This window comes from Eptatretus burgeri, chromosome 5, assembly GCF_056783735.1.
Source record: "Eptatretus burgeri isolate ZD-2024b chromosome 5, Ebu_testis_v1, whole genome shotgun sequence".
In the NCBI taxonomy this organism is placed as follows: domain Eukaryota; kingdom Metazoa; phylum Chordata; class Myxini; order Myxiniformes; family Myxinidae; genus Eptatretus; species Eptatretus burgeri.
In genome coordinates this window covers 68,298,683-68,319,037 of record NC_140965.1, presented here as the reverse complement: position 1 = coordinate 68,319,037, position 20,355 = coordinate 68,298,683, and the positions used below count along the sequence as shown (strand labels likewise).

Sequence of the window (20,355 nt, the reverse complement as noted above, 5' to 3'; positions counted from 1 at the left end):
CCCCGGGTTCCCTTGGGTGGGATTCACTCCTCCCCCCAATCATTCATTCGCACCATGCATTCCACATTCACTCCACTCACACTCAGGCCCGCTGACCCACATTCACTCATTATGTTTCTTTTGAATTCACTCCAACACTGACGTTCTACTCGCTATGTTCCCCGAACTAACTCGTGCTCCCCGTCATCCCTTATACGAGTGCACATTCCATTTAACTATACGTAGCTAATCTCCATCCCCACTACACGTACCATGTCCGTCTATGTCTCCCATCCATTCTAAATTCTAAACTAAATTCCCACTAACTCGTCCCACCGGGCCCCATGGAGAACTGCTCATGCCCCATGAGGCCGGTCTAAATAACGCTAAACCCTTCCACTAACTAGTGCTCCTTTGCCTACGACGAGGATGTTCGCTACATCCTGGCCGGGGATCGGGTACTCGAGCAAAGGCTCGGTAGGCCTTGCGTTGCCATCGCGGCAGTTTGCAATTTGCTCGTCTCTTCCGTTCGGGCGATAATTGGAAGCGTAACGTCGCCCCGTCGATCGCATTACACGTCCACTTCCGAGCCATCCACCATGTGAGCCGTGCGTTTCTCACCTGGCCTTCGTGCTGCGCGATCCCTGTCGACGTCACTCGCACACGAGCCCGGCGGCGTCGTCGGTACACGTTCCGCGAATTGCACTCGCTGTGCACAGCACGTTGGCCTCCGTACACGTGCTCGCATGGGGATTCGTGCTTTCCAAATTCAAACAATTCAATTCGCCTCCATTTTAGCCGTCCGCGTGCTGGTCTCGTACCAATCACGGGACGTTTCAACGCTGGCTTCCCATAATGCAATCGTCCGTGGTTGGGCGGTTTGCCAAATATGGAATGGGGCTCACACGCAGCCCTCCCCCTGCCCCCCCCCGCAGAGCCGGCACAGTTTCCGAAATAACTGTCCGTTACACGACCCACATCTCCCGTCTGGGTCGGTCCGTGTCCCATTTCCTCACGTGCACTCGCACATGCCACGTCGTTTGCACCACTCGCACGTTCCGACATGCTCTGGGACAATCACACTGGATGCTTGGGTTAATACAAGACATCCCGGGGTTTCTATACCCCCCAAGCTCGGCATGTACCCTTTCGCATCATGCAACGGCTCCACCTCGTCACGGCCTTACCAGACTCACCTCGTCACGGCCTTACCAGACTCACCTCGTCACGGCCTGCCTCGAGGAAGCATACCGTCTCCCCTTGTTCCTGTGGGAGGTTAATCTGATCCTCACACTGGGTCCAAATACATTCCACAAGCTCAACCCCAATGTCCCCTACCAGTTCTATGTGTGTGCTCCTCTTTAATTTCGTACAATTCATCCTTTACCTGTTCTATCTCACTTTGTGTCTCTGTTAATTCCGTCATCCCCTGTCCAAGTTTACAGGTTTCTCCCTTAATTATCGTGGCGTCACTCGTCACCTCGACCTTGCCCATCGTCATCGCGGTCCAAACAGCCTCCATACTCCTCCTCGACCCGGTCGTTTCTCTTAATTCGACGTTACAGCTCCGCCATTATTTCCTCCTGACCCGCCTTCAGCGTTTGCATGTCACTCCTCTGTTGGTTTTGTGAACTCATTCCCATGCTTTGCATTTCACCTCTCAGTGTTTGCATATTTGCATTTATGTGTTCTTCCATTTTTTGCATATTCGCATTCGTTTGGTTTTGTAAATTGATTCCCATGTTTTCCATTAATTGTTTCATTCCCTCCATAATCCGGCTCATGTCCAATGGCTCTGGTGGAGCCGATCCGGCACGATCGGGTGCGGATCCGTTAGGGATCGTTCGGTCCTCCGTGGGGGAAATTTGATGAAGTGGGTGCTCATGTACCGCCGCTGTCGCCCCCAATGCTACCTCTGAGTCTGGTCACAGGGAAAGGTCTTCCTGGCCAGTGTTGCCCTGAGCCACAGATTATTCTAACATTAATTCAGACCTCACATGTACCAGTTCGTCTTGGTCCGCTATGGTCTGTACCGAGAATCACTAAAATTTGGATCCTGCTCTTAATTTCGGAGGGAAAAGGGGGGGGAGGGGGTTGCCAAGCACACCCCTGGTCCGAATCCTGTAAATTTCCCTCTGGAGGGGGAGGGGGTCCGTATCCCACTCCTGACACCAAACTGTCGCGGGCCGGGGACCCAGTGGCGAGAACGACCACTTGGTGGGGGAGGTTACATCGTCTCCCACAAGACTCCCCGGAATTGTAGGCCGTCGCTCTGGATAACTCCGTGAGGCGGTGGGTTGCTTAACCGACCGTGGACGCCAATATCTACACCGCATTGCATAGGGTCTTTTTGTCTAGAACCAATTTACCAAATTAACCACATGGTGTTGTCTACTGGGGAACCACGCCCTCGGCAGGTCTTGCTCAAACCGGTCACTCTACCGACTGTGGTAGAGTTCCAACAACCGACTACCAACTCCGGTTTGGGTGCAGTCTAGCAGAACTGCCAAAACCGTGCCGGCTAGGATGAGCAGATTAACGGGAACAAAGACCCGGCTAAAACTCAGATCCGAACCACGCTGGAGCAATGAAAGAAAAGACGGAAACGAACTGGGAACATTTCTGCAATTGTTTTATTTACAGCAAGAAGGATGCAGAGCAAGCTTATCGCAGATATACAGGAGATTTACAATGATCAAAAACACTTATGCAGTTGTACTTAGCAGACGGCGCCACACACACAGACGAAAATAAAACCCAGGTGAATTCCAAGGAACCTCGCAGCCAGGGAGAGAGACGAGCTGGGGTCGCGGCTCGGCTGGGTACCTGCACGTTGGAGGGAGGGGGTCCTCTGTGGTGCGGCACCTGCCAATGGTCGTGCAGCTCGGTCCGCAGTCACACGCTTGGGGCTCGTGTCCGCGGAGGAACCCGAGCGGAGTCCTCGGGTGGGGATCAGGGTCGCGGACAGGACCCAGCGGGAGACCCGGTCGAGGTCGGGTGTCCTCGGTCGTTATCGGAATGGACCAGACGGATTGCTCCACCAACGAAGAACAGCCATGCACCACCACCCACAGACTCGTCAGAAAGCTCTCAAAGTCTGTCAATCCTCCTTGTACACCGAACTCAAGATTCCAGCAAAACTCTAATGAACGCCCCAGCGGATGCAGAACTGAACTGAGCCTTTTGACTGAACTCCCACAAAAGCGCGCCTCTGAGGGTCCCTTCGTAGTCCATCGACATCCCTCAGCAGGGCGGGGCCTTTGTCAAAACTGACGTCATTGTCCACCCTGATTGGATGGGGCTTCCATGGGTCCGCCCTTTCTAGGCGGGGCCTCGGCCAAGCACCAGCGAGGCTCACCCACCCAACGCATGTTTGGGGAAGGTGAATGACGGTGCAGCCACACTGCGTACGTTTGGGGAAGCCGAGAAGGAACTGGAACAGTGAACGTGGAGATTTTGCCTCGGAAAAATGAGTTTCTGTAGACAGCGGTGGACAGTGGTACGCTGTGGCCAGCGAACCGAGGGCTGCAAGTGCAAGGAAGGTACCGTGGTTCCATAAGAGGGGAAATAAAATGATATATTAACCTAACTACAAAAACATCGCAACGCACCCCTTCGATTTCCCACTAAACACGAGGAGGGGTTGTGTCTGCACATATACTTAACGGCATAACTAACTTTGGGGCACCTGTATGTTTGAATGCATATGGTTCATTGAACCGTAACAATATATATATATGTATATATATATATATATATATATATATATATATATGTATCTACACACACACACACACACACACACACACACACACACACACACACACACACACACACACACACACACACACACACCTGGTGCACGGGATGTAGATGTGTCATGCGTTTACCAATATTATAAGCCAGGGTTTCAAATGACACTAATATTCCTTGAAGACCATCTTGTTGGCAAAAAGCCTTCATAGTTTGCAGGGAACACTTTGTGACCAAATGTAATAAAATATTTTTCCTCGCGAAAGGTCATGCAGGGGTCGAGGCTCAACAAAGAACCACACGGTCCACTGAGAGCTGAGAATACATGGACGTGAGATAAACAACGTCCCACGCAGTGAACAACGCTGCAGACAGATGCATAAAACCAACCGTGTAATGTCCATGTCATTGTCCATAACCTCCCATTCATGATCCTCCCCCACCCCCTACCCCTTGCCCTCCACCAGCAACATTAGCCCCGCCCCTTAGTGTCCTCTCCAATCCCCTCGACCTTCTCCAGAGCAAAGGGGCGCGTCAGACATATCACTCTCAGGAACCAGACACAGGGACCGAGTGAGGCAGACAACAACCCAGATAGACACAGTGTCCGAGTTAGACTTGGCCCGAGAAACATACCTGGGAGTTGGGGGACAGAGAGACCGCGAGGGACAGGTACGGAAGGGGAGTGGGTATATTTTGTTCATATAACGGTGGACAGAAGGACAAGCCGAGCGGACACCATGCGAGTCGTCGCTCTGATCGTGGGGCTGCTCGCGATCCACACACGTGCGGAGCATCCGACGAGCGACGACGTAGACCACCTGCGATCGTCGGAAGGGTCCAGTGGGGCGGCCATCAATCGAGATGATCACGGCTTCTGCAGTTATCGCATGTCCGACACCCGCAAGCAGGACACCCGGACCCCGGACGACGTACCCGAGACCCCGCCGGACCGCACGAACCCTCGGGTGGCTGAGCTGTCCCGGGCGAACGCCGCGTTCTCCTTCAAGCTGTACCGGAGCTTGGTGTCTCATCGTGGTCCAGAAGCGAACGTGTTCCTGTCCCCGCTCAGTATCTCGACATCGTTCGCCATGACCAAGCTGGGCGCCTGTGGGGACACCCTGCGCCAGATCATGCAGGTGTGTCCGGTGCACCGATTCCGATGTGTGAGCTGAGACCGATCGCTTTGGGTAATCTTAGCTTAAAGCACCGAGACCGAGCACTATTAGGCATCGCTCATCCATGATGCTCGACCCACGACTATATTACAAGAGCGAAGATTGCTTTGCAATCTCCGTGTGCCCGACCGATGTGATCTTTTGGAACTCCAAAAAGGGTATAATCTGTGAAAAAAAATTGATGAAACGTCCTGAAACTCGAACGTGTTCTGTAACTTATCATAATAAAGGTGTGTACCAAGTTTCAGGTGAACGTGTTAAAGGGTTTGGGAAAAACAAGCTCGAATGAGCTAAGATCCTCGTCCTCTTAATGATGACGTCATAAAAACGAATATGACGTCATTGTGATGTATCAGGTTTGCGATAAATTATCTGTGCTAATGCCCGGCTTGATTCCCGCAAACAAAATTCAAACGGCTTGCCTAGTTTCGGAGATAATGGTATAGGCGATTTCCATTAGCAGCGATATTATGACGTCTACTTTTTTTCTCGGAAGAATTTCCAAAATCGGAGATGCGTTTACCAATATTATACAAGTTACTGCCTGCGCGTGGGCTTTCTGTATATACATGGCAAGTTTCATGAAGATCCGATGAAAACTCTGGGTTGTGAAACAAAAAATGTCAAAAAATAGGAATGACGTCATAAAAATTGATATGACGTCATAGTGATGTATCATATGTGCGCTAATTCATCTCTGCTAATGCCCTGTTCGATTCCCGCAAACAAAATTCAAAAGGCTTGCCTAGTTTCGGAGATAATTTTTTCGGCGATTTCCATTAGCGGAGATATTTTGACATCATAACCTTTTTTCTAGGAGGAATTTTCAAAATCGGAGATAGTTACTGTCTGCGCAGGGAATTTTTACATATACATGCCAAGTTTCAGGAAGTTTCGATGAAAACTGTAGGCTGTGAAACAAAAAAGTCCACAAGAAGAAGATGAAGAACAACAACGTGAGTAAGACTTAGAGATCCTCCAGGAGGATCTAAAAATATCATAAAAATCACACTTTGGGTGTTTGTAAATGACATGTACCATATTAATCTAAGTAAACTCATTAAATTAACTAGAGGGGGAGCACTCGGTGGAGTGCAAAACCTCCGCCGCCAATACTGTTAGGTCACTCAAGTGAACCTGATATCCTATTCATTCAATTTGACGTCAACAGTGCTCACAGAGTTATAGTTTGCAACTTTCCCTTTTACTTTTAACTTTTACAGACTCAGTTAATTCGTCATAACTAGATTCCTGAGACAGAAATTGATTTTACGTGGGTATATACACCTGAAGTTCCAAAATCAGCCGCAATTATAATTTTGGCATGTTTTTTGTTGGAAATCACTTATAACATGTAGAAATGCAAAAAAAAATTAAAAAAATCAATTTTGTTAAAAAGTTTTTTTTTCTCTAACAATTTTTTTTTGGGGGTTGGAAATCACTTAAAACATGTAAAAATGCAAACAAAAAAAAAATCAAATATTTTTTCAAAATGGCCATAGCGGCCATATTGGACTTTGGACTAAGTCCAAAATCTAATGGCATGATCCTTGGACCAGACCTACCCCCCCCACCAAGTTTCGTCGAAATCCGTCGAGGAGTTTTTCCGTAATACTGTTCACAAACAAACAAACAAACAAACAAACAAACAAACAGACAGGGGTTAAAACAGTAACCACCGTCCATCTTCGATGGCGGAGGTTAATGAAAAAAAAAAATCTCCCCTGTATGACAAGGTACGAAACAGGTGTGTACGGAATATCGAACAGCTCCCATTGGGGGGGGGGGGTTGAAGTTCCTGTGTTGGGGGAATTTGCTTGGGATGGATGGATGGGTGAGAGGGTCTCAGAGGGTCTCAACAAAACATGGACGTGCTGCCGGTGTTCATTTCTCAGTCCTCACACCCTATTAATTACATACATGGCAAGTGACCCGCATTTTACCCCTTTAAATGGGGTCAAATCCCACACTGGATGAAAAGTTCCATCAATTTTTTTAAAAAACCGAATGATTCACTTTCATTGCTGCACACACTGTTCGACCTGTAGCAACCTGCAGTCGACATGGAAGGTATCATTCAAAGTGCTTGTCTGTTGGTTTGTGGCGTCATGAGCTGTCCCTGACCGAAGGCCACGTCGTCGTCCTCCAGGATGCTGCGCACAGGATCACGTCCCTTCCGATCAGGTTGACCATATTGCCATCACCACGAATCAATCGATCCGAGCTTTCCGATTCACTCCTCCACGTCCTTGGTGGTGAATGTTTATCAGAACGTTTGAGTGTTTTAAAGTGCAGGATTTGATTCGACTCGGATTGTTTTCATCCATACAAAGTGTCCACGAATTACAAAATTCAAACCGGAATAAAAACTAATTAATCGGACACATGACTCCATCTGAAGACAAAGACCTGCAGAGATAGCTCCAGGTTTGAGTCCAGTGCAGTATCCCATCCTATTTCAGTGGTTGGAGGGTAATATCCCATTTCATTGATATTTATTACCGTTTCAGTTTGGAATGGTAATTTGCGGCGTGAGATATCGTTTATGTTGTTTCGAATGCAGCCTGTGCCTGTTGGTTGCATCATTCTTCTGGAAGCCCGGTTGTGCCGTTGATGCAGTGCCCCCTGTTACCAGGAAGCTTGTACTCATTTTGCCGACCTTGGAAGTGTGGCAGGCCGAGTCAACCCACCTGATGTTATTTCAATGAGTACACCAGGGGCTCAAACTCAAGACCCTAAGATCTTCAACCAGGTACCTTAGCCGTTGAGCCAACAGCAGGCTTGTATCGTTGATGAGAAGGGCAGACGGGAAGCCACGATTTGACCTTCAGTTAACAGTAGTTCAGCATGTACACTTTGTCCTGCCTCACAGTCATGCCGAAGAGGAAAGTATCTTCTCACAAGTTCCCAAGAACAAGATCGATTGCTGAGGGTGCTTGTCAAATGAGCTCACGTGCTCTCCTCACATGCAAATCCAGCTCATTCTGTAAGCCCCCCAACCCTCAAATCTTCCCCACCCCAACCCTAAGTCCTCAACCCCCACCCCTTCCCAACCCATCCCCCCAATACCAAATCTTCAAACCCACTCCCCACCCAAAGTCCTCAGCCCCCTTCACCACCCCCAAACCCAACGCTCTGTTCTCCATTCCCCCTTTTCTCTTTTCCCCATTCTCATGGGCATAGACAGACATACATGACATTTAGACATCTTGAGTTTTCCAAAGTGGGTACTGGCAATTCAGCAGATCTAGAAATGATGTCATGTAAACAATTGATTAACTTCACATAATATGTGAATACATATCCATGCACTTGTGAAAATACAGTAACTTGTTTATAAATCCTGCATTTGCACACTATTCTGCCTTAAAAATTCGACTGAAAACAGAAATTACATACAACAACCTTCCATTTTTTTTCCAGAACCTTCCAGAGACAAACACTGCCCGGACATGTCTAGAAACAAACACTACCTGGACATAACCACCATTCAGACACGTATGGAGACAGAGAGACAGAGAGACAGAGAGACAGAGAGACACAGAGACAAGATGAGAGTGAGAGTGAGAGAGGGTGGGAGGATGGTGCTGCACTGTATTGGGAGGGGGTAGAGCAATAATGGGACAAGAGAGAGACGGGTGCGGATAGGGGAGTTAGCAGTGAGAATGTTATGCTTCATGAACAAAACAAACACACACACACACACACACACACACACACACACACACACACACACACACACACACACACACACACACACACACACACACACACACACACACACACACACATTTATTAGAATAGATGATTATTTTATTTTGTCTGCATGGGTTGTAACCAAAATGTACCTTTCTTAGTCCTCTTGAGTGTATGAAATCTATATGTGGGTGGTGTATTAGCAATAGACAATTGCCTCGATCATTCCTGAAAATAACATGCATTACCCCATTTCCTCTGCATGGATTACAATCAAAACGTACCTTTCTTCCTCAAAACATACCTTTCTTTCATGATGGAGACGTGTTGTTCTGTCTTCAAATATACACCAAAGGCCTGAAGTCGAAGGCCCGAGGCCTAAAGCCTGAGGCATATTCAAGTTACAATTGTGGGTGAAGTCAGACCACGCAAGCTCTGCTCTGGACTGGCAGAGCTTCAGAGTGACATATACAATAAAAGAATACACGAACTGTGTGTGTGAGTGCGTGCGTGCGTGCGCGCGCGTACGTTCAGTATAACTTTGTCTTCGAGGAACAACTCTTATTCAAAGAAAGATGTGGGTATGGTTTCACATGATCATTTCTTGTGACCATCCCCACCTTGTTTACGTACTTTTTGGAGTAACATTCCTACATCCTTTTACATTACAAAAAAAGAAGTTTTTATTGCTTGTTTCCTTACTTTTTAATTTTTTTATTTTTAACCTCCGCCATCGAAGATGGATGGAGGTTACTGTTTTCACCCCTGTTTGTCTGTTTGTTTGTTTGTTTGTTTGTGAACAGTATTACGGAAAAACTCCTGGACGGATTTCGACGAAACTTGGTGGGGGGATTAGGTATGGTCCAAGGATCATGCCATTAGATTTTGGACTTGGTCCAAAGTCCAATATGGCCGCTATGGCGGCCATTTTGAAAAAATACTTGAATTTTTGTTTTTGCATTTCTACATGTTTTAAGTGATTTCCAACCAAAAAAAAAAAAATTGTTGGAGAAAAAAAAACATTTTGCAACGTTTTTTTCAAAAAAAATTTCGATTTTTTTTTTTTGCATTTCTACATGTTTTAAGTGATTTCCAACCCCCCCAAAAAAGTTGTTAAAGAAAAAAAAAAATTTTGCAACTTTTTTTTCAAAAAAATTTCGATTTTTTTATTTTTTTTTTGGCATTTCTCCATGCGCGTCGATCTAGTTTAGTTTATTCAATCTTGGTTCAGTAGAGTCTGATCCGTTTTGACCGACAATGAATAGGATATCAGGTTCACTTAAGTGACCCAGCAGTATTGGCGGCGGAGGTTTTGCACTCTCCCGAGTGCTCCCCCTCTAGTTATAAATGTGCTTACATGTTGGATAATTTCAATGTTGTTGCATGGAATGTTTTTTTATTTTATAAATGTGCTTACATGTTGGATAATTTCAATGTTGTTGCATGGAATGTTTTTTTTATTCTGAGGATTTGTGTTGGATTAAATACGAGCAGTTCCCCACCCTCACCGTCCCTTCCAGGTGGAATGATATGGGGGCAGGAGTGGAATTTGAAGATGAGTTCAATCTTTGCTGAAGTTAATTAAGTGACTTAATTGATATAATGGTAATTAATAGTTCTAAATTGTTTTGCCTCGAGTATGTGACAAGAACGCCCTTATTACCTCCGCCACGAAGGTGGAAGGAGGCTATGTCTGTCTGTTCATGTCTGTTTGTTTGTGAACAAAATATGTCAAAAATTTGTGGACGAATTCGGATGAAATTTTGTGGAGAGCTCGGGTGTGTGACGAGGACATACTGATTCGATTTTGGTGAAGATCCGGATACGATAATTATTTAATTTTTAAAGTGATTCTTCACCATTGATAGATAGGTCTAAAAACGATAAATAGCATGATATCTCAAAAATGTATCGGGCCAGATATGTTGTCGTGGATCAGGCATTGCGTGGCGGAGGTACGAACTCTACCGAGTACCCAAGTTAAGTTAACTATGTTCTATTACTGATTTACAAATGTAGTACAAACTTTATCGACATGCTCACATTGTAATGGGATTGTACATACTTTATGGACGATTTAACATTCTAGAATCTAGATATTACGTCCTTTATAGAAATATGTGTGTGTTGCTGCTGTCGATTGGCCCCGTGCCTGCTCTACACGAACAGGGCAGTGGCACAGAGACAGACAGTCAAACTCCCAGGAGCGAACCAGAGATTCCTCCAAGATGTTGTGGTGGCTGTGGGGTGGCGGCGTGGAGGTAGGGGGAGAGGAAGAGGAGTGGGTTCAGGGAATGGGCCGGTTCCTGGAGATAGATTGGTGCTATGATTGTGACCATGCTTCCCTGATGAATCCAGGCAGCAGGGAAGAATGGGATTAATATTTGGCCCCCAACTTCTGCTGGGGGGGGCGGGGTACAACCATCACGCATCCCTAATAGTTCATGCATGTATATTATTCGTACATACCTTATAGACAGATATATTCTCATTCTTAACACTACATGTTTTCATAATATGTACTTTATAAACACACAACCCTGATAATATGTCACCATTAACTATACCCATCAAGATCTGATTGTCCCTTGTGCAAAATATGTCTACTGGCTCCGTCTCCATCAGGCTGATTGACAGTCATAGTCCTGCCCACCCCTCTGATTCCTTCCTATTACTTTGCAAAGGAATGCAGTTTTGCTTACTTTTTGTGGAATCCTTGCAAGCTATTAAACTTTTGATCAGTTTGCTTCTTCCCACTATAAAATGCAGTACATTGGTGTTTAAACCGAGCTCGTAGCTTAAACCAATTTTGAGTTAGGCTGTTAGAAAAGAAGAAGAATGACAAACAGGCACTTTTGGGTCTCTCTTTTTTTCTAGTTCATTGTTGATGTCCCAAAGTTTCATGAGTGTTTTGGGATAGGAAATTCTCCGCAGATGACTGGTAGGTAATTTATAGTTTTATCAGTTTTATCTTGGTCGATTTTTTTTGACGATTTATGTTGTTTTGATCCAAGGGCGTGTCTGGGCCCATCCCTACATAAGAATTCTACCGACTTGTTCATATAAACCGGTGAAGTATCTATATATGAATTAATCTTGAGTTCTCCAACCTCTATGTAACCAATGGCAAAGGGTATCAAATGATGCAGAACCCATCAGGAAGTAAACAGGTTTGTATTTATGTAATACGGAATGGAAAACTGTGAGTGGCCAGTCTCAACGTATGGCCATCTGCAAAGTACACAGAAAATAAATACACATTTCGAAATGGTTGTTACAATTCAGTAACAAAAAATTAGTATCTATTCAAGATAGTTATGACAATAGGAAGTTAAGTAGCAAAGGCAATAGATGCAATCTGTCATGTATGAGCTATCTGATAATGCTATTACGTTGGTGTAACATTACAATGTGATACAGACATTTATGGGAGATAATACACAGCAAGTGAGCAAAGAAAACATCAACACAGTTCACTCAAGGACTTCACGACAATAACATTCTCACATTATTCAGCAAGTCACTAATCACAGGTTTGCAAATCTAAATATCTCATCCTCTAATACTATGGCTTGTCTTCCATTTAAAACCATTTAGTAAACGAATAAAGACAAATATCCGTTGTGTAGTGTTAATGTAGGCCTACTATATCAGGTTTACACCGGACACACACTTGCTACAAGATCACAAGTCCATCGTTAGTTTACATCACCCAGTCTCTAATCCTGTCATTAATCAACGTTGTACCATCGCCAAGAGCCTGGGAATCTGAGCACAACCAAGAGCCATAACTACGCCAGCCGCCATTACCGCGTGTTCCTATCAATGTGAACATATTCTTACTTCACTTCTGTATGATTACACCCAAGCATGACAATTAAAAGACATCAGCATTTAAGTCTGAATATATCTAAAAGAAGTTTAAATCAACATATATCAATAGTCCCAGAGTTACATTACAATGCACATTTATCGAGCAGGCCGCAGGCTGTTACATTTGTACGATGACATTGTTGCACCAAAAAAAAAATAATAATAATAAAGCATCATTCAACCTCATTAACAGCTGCTCATATTTATGAAACACTAACTTAACATTTAGCAAGAAATGTGAAACATTAACTTAACATTTAGCAAGAAATGTGAAACACTCACTTAACATTTAGCAGTAACAGCGATAGGTGATAAAGGGTAAAACAATCACCGTACAATGGGCGCATCGGTGAACACTGCAACTGCATGTGCTTCTCGACATACAGCTTCCAGTTTACAGAATAAAACAACAAAAAGAGCAATCAGAGATGGCAAACCCTCACCAGGACTTCTTTTGAGTGGTGTATTTTTCTAGGTTTTCAGGTAAATGCAATATGGCTGCCAAACCATGTGACATATGACATCATATGTGTGACTTTTGTTCCTCATGGATAAGTGGTCATATGTGTAAAGTTTCACCTCGATCTTTTCAGCCATTTCAGAGAAGAAGATTTTTGAAGGTTTAAAAAAACAAACAATATGGCTGCCAAATCACATGACCGGTGACATCATCAAAAAAATTTGTGAACCATTTTATCCCTAGATGAACCTCAAATTTTTCTTATACTGATTGGATGTCGCATTGTACATATACAATTATGACGTCATAATTTCCAATATGGCCACCACACCACGTGACCTATGACGTCGTAATTATCGTTATAGCATTCTACATGAGTAGTCGCACTAATGGTGAAAACTTAGTCTCAATCCGCCAAGCATTTGTGGAGAAAAACATGAAAGTTCTGTGCAGACAAACAAACGGACAGACAAACAAATGGACCCAAATGCAATACCCTCTCCGAATCCTTCGGCGAGGGTAAAAATAGAAATAACTCCTCAGAACAACTTCAGACAAAGAATGCTACAAAGCATGGGTTATCTCCCCTGACAAATATGTTTCCTAATCGAACACATAGCAAATAATACACTGACAGTTTCGGCATGCAGCTTCTGGTTTACAAATATAAGGAAGCATCTACTCACTGGATACATTTAATTGAACAAACAATTACTCAACGTTTCGATCAGAAACACAAAACAAATGTACATCCGCTGACCTTTCTCAAGAGTGAATAAATAATTATAACCCCCCCCCCTCCTTTATCAACCCGAACTTGGTGGTGGGCGAAGCTGGACCCACCAATCAAAGCCGCATCCAGGAACTCAAACACTTTCAACTTCTTTTTTTTAACATGGTCGAGGCTCGTGGAAGAGCTAGGACACAGAGCTGATCAGGACACAACATAACAAATGGAACAGCAGGAGAAAGGAGAGGGGAGGGGGGGGAGACAGAGGAGGGAGAGGGCAGAGGGTGCAACACCAGAAATGAGGCGAAAGAAGATAGAGAGACCACCGACCTGTCGGCAATGGCTAAGGGATAGGCCCATAGACTCGGCTTCATCGCAAAAGATTCCAATGATCTTGAAAGCCTTGGTTTCCACAGCATCAAGCTGAGCAAGATGTGAGGCAGGGGAGCCAACCCAGCACACCATCAAGCTGCGGATGAAAACCTTGTAGGATGTAGGTGGATATGAGCTCAGTTGTGCCAAGGAAGGACTTTACATGATGGAGGGTGCCCAGTCGGCATCTGGCTTTGGAGGCCAACTTTGAAATGTGGCTTGTCCAAGAGAGATCATGGCTGAGAGTGAGACCCAAGAGTATGAGTGACTGAATCTCTTTGAGATGTTTGTTGAGAAAGAAGATGTGAGGGTTTGCAGAACAGTCCTTTCAGAGAGCAAGCAAAGGGCATCGAGATGGTGATCAAGATTTCGGAGAAATGGCAACTTTTGGCACATTAAATCAAACAAACAGCCTGGTAGCACATGATGCATGTTAGAGAGGTGTGTGTTTTCATGCTTTGATAGAAATGGAGGTAGAAGGACCCTTGGAGGACACGGTGGTGTCGACTTCACCACCCTGTAGTCCTGGAAACTCTCCACCAGTCAACCCAGTGCCCTAAAATGAACCAGCAACAGGGAGTAGCAGATCAGGGTCGTTGCCACAGCCAGAATGAACCAACAATTTATGGCCATGCTTTCATGATGGCCATGCTTCAAAGTTTGGGAGCAGAGCTGAGAAATAAAAACTGGTCAGGATAGGCTGGCGGGATGGAGATGACGGCAAAAATGGAGACGGGTCAGGTTGAGCTGGTGGAAAAAAGCTGGAAGCAAGCCAAACTAGCCTGGCAGCATCATTTGCAGGTGTGCGGGACACAGAGCGAGCACTGGTACCCGGTCAGGCCAGAATAGTAGGGGGTATTCAGGCAGGCAGGGGCACATCCGTGGTGAGAAAGGAATGTGTGGCACATATGTGTGACACACAGAATGAATGAGAGAGAAGAGGAAGGAGGAACACAGATGAGGGAGCCAACACTGATGGACTGTTCAGTGGCAGGTTTAGAACGGCTTCTCCAGGGATTATTGGGTATAGTCTTGGCTTGGGGTGAGCCAAGGGATAAGCAGGGGGTATCACATGTGAGAGCATGCATGTGTGCAGGCCCCTGGAGTTTAGTTCGAGTTGGGTTTGCATACTCCCTCTAGGCTTTGTGGAAAGCCCAGAGTGCCAAAAGGAAACGATGCCATTTGAGCATGTTTCATAGCTCCAGTAAGCCTTGGAGAAAAGGATGGAGCTGGAAGGAAAATTGGGGTGAGAGACGAATCTCCTGTGAGCTCTACATAAACGGAGGTGGAAGATTCAGAGTAAATTTGTACTGTCTCTCACAAACATTTGGTGGAAAGATGGGGGCACCAAGACGTGCAGGGAAGGGCTACATGGAAACCACGGGCGGTGTGCACAGCAGGTAGTGTTCACGCAGCATGTGCGAAGGCTTGCGAAGGGGGCATGGAGGTTCGTGCAGGATCCACAGCCAAAGTTTGCATGGCGACCGCAGCTGCAGGGTCTCCTGGGTTCTGTGTAGCTCCCTCAGGTTCCACAGTATACGAGTTTGGCATGGCAACCTCGGCTGCGGGGTCTCCCTACCCCACCTCCCCCCGTGGAGAGGAATCCCTGCCCATGTTAGCATGAGGTAGATAGAGGGGATTCAGCTGTTTCAGAACAGGATGCCATTCCGGTTTTGGTGCTGGGTGGAGAAAGATATTGATGGCAAAGGTGGATAAGTGAAATTGACAGGCTGGGGGTGTGGCTCGTTTTGAGTATGTTTTGGAGGATAGGGCACTCAGGAGCTGGGAGCGCACTGGACCCGAGCAGGTGACAGAGCCCAGATGGGTAAGACATTTTTGTCGCATGGGCCTGAGTGCGCAGGAAGGGGATCAGGCGCCACCTTCCACTGATGGCATGACAGAGGGGAGCCAAGGAGGGAGGGAGGGAGGGCCCTCCCAAGATTCAGTATAAAGCCGGGTAGCTCTGGGGGTGATGACCACTGGTGGTGCGGGATACCTCAGTGGAGAGCATGCAAAGACCTCAGGTTCCACAGACCTCTCAGAGAGAGCAACACCACCCAGCCACGATATTCTGCAGAGGCTTCTTCTTCTTCTTCTTCTTTCAGCTGCTCCCGTTAGGGGTCGCCACAGCGGATCATCCGTGTGATCCGCATAGTGATTTGGCACATGTTTTACGCCGGATGCCCTTCCTGACGCAACCCTGGTCGCCTCTTACGACACAGGGATATGGTACACCTATTTTAACCGGGGTATACACCGGCCCAGTATACTGGTACTCATTTCGCCGACCTCGGAAGGATGACAGGCTGAGTCAACCCCCTGGTGTATTAATTCAGTGGCTCAACGGGGCTTGAACTCAGGACCTTTTGGATCCCAAGCCACTGCCCTAACCACTGTGCCAACACCAGGCTCCGAATATTCTGCAGAGGCATGGGTTGAAAACTTGAGGGCCAGGCCCAACTTGATAGAACACCAGCATGTGGGAAATATAACCACTGGAGATGGAGGTTAAAGTTAAATGAGAAAATGTGTTTGTGATGATGTCAGGGTTGAGATGCTTCCCCTTTGCACTTTTTAATGTCTGTGGTCGCCAGAGATAACAGAATCAGGTAATTGGATTTTACGAGGACCCCCCCCCTCCCTCACACACACACACACACACACACACACACACACACACACACACACACACACACACACACACACACACACACACACACACACACACACACACACACACATTCAGTCCAAAATTAGTCGTGTAGGGGGAAGCATCATTGGTTAGACATTGCATATAATAAATAGAAGGGAAGTTGTACCACACTCATTCTCTGCCATAGTCTAGCTGGCAGCCCACCTATGGTTTCGCTCGGCTGTATCACAATAGCGAGACAAAGGTGGGAGGCTGAGAGCATGGTCCCTATCTCGACAGGGCTCAATCAACAGTAAGGTAATGTGAGTCATGGAGCGAGGACCCTGCCAGACTTAGCCTTCTCAAATGGCAACCGCTCGGCAACCTGTTGGATAGTGGAGTTATCCGTGGCTTGCGGCTTCAGGGTTGGAGGTCGGGAAGCGGGTTCCGAGAGAGGTCACTCGTGACCCGGCGACAGGCCTGTAACTATATATATATATATATATATATATATATATATATATATATATATATATATATATATATATATATATATATATATCCAACATGTGGAGTGTGTTGAGCACTCTGCCGATCCCCATTGGACAGAGTCCGACACCAAAGCGTCACCTCCAATCCAGAGGCCTCAGTGACTCTGTCAAACAGACAAAGATTACATGGTCAACATCATTTAAACATCAAATGGAGCTGCCTATCCAGATTTTGGACTTGTTTGCCTCTTTTGAAGGTGCCTTTTTTTTATCCAAAAAGAAGGTAAACCAGAGTTGGTGTCAAAGCCACGCAATGCTTGCCTGTTTATACATTTATCGTTTTTAAAAGACGAGTCTAATAATTAATATTTTTTATAATTCTCTAACAATTTTTTTTTTGGGGGGGGGGTTGGAAATCACTTAAAACATGTAGAAATGCAAAAACAATATTTTTTTTTCTCTAACCATTTTTTTGGGGGGGACCAAGTCCAAAATCTAATGGCATGATCCTTGGACCATACCTAACCCCCCCACCAAGTTTCGTCGAAATCCTAATTACTTAAAACATGTATAAATGCAAAAAAAAGGAATCGAAATTTTTTATGAAAAAAGTTGCAAAAATTTTTTTTTCTCCAACAATTTTTTGAGGGGGGGGTTGGAAATCACTTAAAACATGTAGAAATGCAAAAAAAAAATCTAAATTTTGTCGAAAAAAAAAAGTTGCAAAAATTTTTTTCTCTAAATTTTTTTTTTGGGGCGGGGGAGGGGGTTGAGAATCACTTAAAACGTAGAAATGCAAAAAAAAATCTAAATTTTGTCGAAAAAAAAAAGTTGCAAAAATTTTTTTCTCTAAATTTTTTTTTTGGGGCGGGGGGAGGGGGTTGAGAATCACTTAAAACGTAGGAATGCAAAAAAAAATTTCTCTAAATTTTTTTGAGGGGGGGGGAACCAAGTCCAAAATCTAATGGCATGATCCTTGAACCATACCTAACCCCCCCCCTACCAAGTTTCGTCGAAATCCGTCGAGGAGTTTTTCCGTAATACAAAAAATTTAACATTTTCATGCTCACGCTCACGCTCACGTTGACGCTCACGCCGGGGGTATCGCTATAGCTCTGTTCTTCGAACAGGCGAGCTAAAAATCAAAACATTTAAACAGCTTAGGATGTTCCTCATGACCAAAGTACATACACAGTCCAACAAGACTGTCCCATTGGCATACACATGCCCTCAGCCCAAAGGCTGAAGCACATGGTCAAACACACACATCCTAACCCCGAAGGGCTAGAATACATGGTCATACAATTGGACCCTCCATAGGAATGAGTCCCAATGACTTCAATGCCATGACATCCCGAATCAGGCTTGTTTGCCCTCATCAGGACAGCATACTGATAAATATCTAACCGATGATGACCACATTCGTCATTTGAACATCAGGCCCACCTCCTGTCAGTTATGGTGAGAATCACTGCGGATTATGTCTCACATGGTAAAACTGCATAATTCGCAAAGAACTATCTGTCTGCCACCCAGACGATTGTTCCTGCTAATGCCAACGATTCAACCAGAAGGCACGTCATGCGATCAGCGGGTAAATCGAAATATGTGGAGTGTGATGAGCACTCCCCTGATGTCCATTGGACATAGTCCGACACCAAAACATTACCTCCAATCCCTGCCATGAGATGAAGCCAATAGGCCCAATAATCTTTGTCTGTTTGACAGTCGCCTGGCTGAGGCCTCCGGATTGGAGGTGATGCTTTGGTGTAGGACTGTGTCCAATGGGGATCGGCGGAGTGCTTGTCACACTCCACATGTTTCGATGTACCTGCAGATCGCATCATGTGCCTTCTGGTGAGTGGTTTGCATTTGTGGGCACAATCATCTGGGTGGCAGACAGACAGTTCTTTGCGGATTATGCGGTTTTACCGTGTGAGACATAATCTGCGGCGATGCTCACCATAACAGTCAAGAAGTGCGTCTGACACATACAGTATATATATATATATATATATATATATATATATATATATATATATATATATATATATATATATATATATATATATATATATATATATATATATATATATATATATATATATATATATATATATATATATATATATATATATATATATATATATATATATATATATATATATATATATATATATATATATATATATATATATATATATATATATATATATATATATATATATATATATATATATATATATATATATATATATATATATATATATATATATATATATATATATATACGTATATATATACAGTGGGGAGAACAAGTATTTGATACACTGCCGATTTTGCAGGTTTTCCCACTTACAAAGCACGTATAGGTCTGTAATTTTTATCATAGGTACAATTCAACTGTGAAAGACAGGATCTAAAAGAAAAATCCTGAAAATCACATTGTATGATTTTTAAATAATTAATTTGCATTTTATTGCATGAAATAAGTATTTGATCACCTACCAACCAGGAAGAATTCCGGCTCTCACAGATTTGTTAGTTTTGTCTTTAAGAAGCCCTCCCATTTTCCACTCATTACCTGTATTAACTGCACCTGTTTGACCTCTTATCTGCATAAAAGACAGCTGTCCACACTCAATCAATCAGACTCCAACCTCTCCACAATGGGCAAGACCAGAGAGTTGTCTAAGGACATCAGGGACAAAATTGTAGACTTGCACAAGGCTGGGATGGGCGACAGGACAATAGGCAAGCAGCTTGGTGAGAATGCAACAACTGTTGGCGCAATTATTAGAAAATGGAAGAAGTTCAAGATAACAGTCAATCTCCCTCGGTCTGGGGCTCCATGCAAGATTTCACCTCGTGAAGCCTCAATGATCACGAGAAAGGTGAGGGATCAGCCCAGAACTACATAGCAGGACCTGGTCAATGACCTGAAGAGAGCTGGGACCACAGTATCAAAGAAAACCATAAGTAACACACTACGCTGTCATGGATTAAAATCCTGCAGTGCACGCAAGGTCCCTCTGCTCAAGCCAGCGCATGTCCAGGCCCGTCTGAAGTTTGCCAATGACTATCTGGATGATCCAGAGGAGGAATGGGAGAAGGTCATGTGGTCTGATGAGACCAAAATAGAGCTTTTTGGTTCAAACTCCACTCGCCGTGTTTGGAGGAAGAGGAAGGAT

At 44.8% G+C, this 20,355-nt stretch overlaps 1 protein-coding gene across 2 annotated transcripts in view; it reads left to right on the top strand.

Moving 5' to 3' along the window:
• Window positions 1-20,355, top strand: part of SERPINC1 (serpin family C member 1) — a 46,547-nt gene that overhangs the window by 13,050 nt on the left and 13,142 nt on the right. Inside the window, exon 1 of one of the 2 annotated variants that reach the window (XM_085882279.1) lies at window positions 4,254-4,871. The exons of the other annotated variant lie outside the window; for it this stretch is intronic. Within the exon in view, the coding sequence (XP_085738405.1) occupies window positions 4,473-4,871 (399 nt within the window). The 5' untranslated portion in view covers window positions 4,254-4,472. Of the gene's footprint in view, window positions 1-4,253; window positions 4,872-20,355 lie in introns of those variants that run through there. 2 annotated transcript variants of the gene reach the window in all.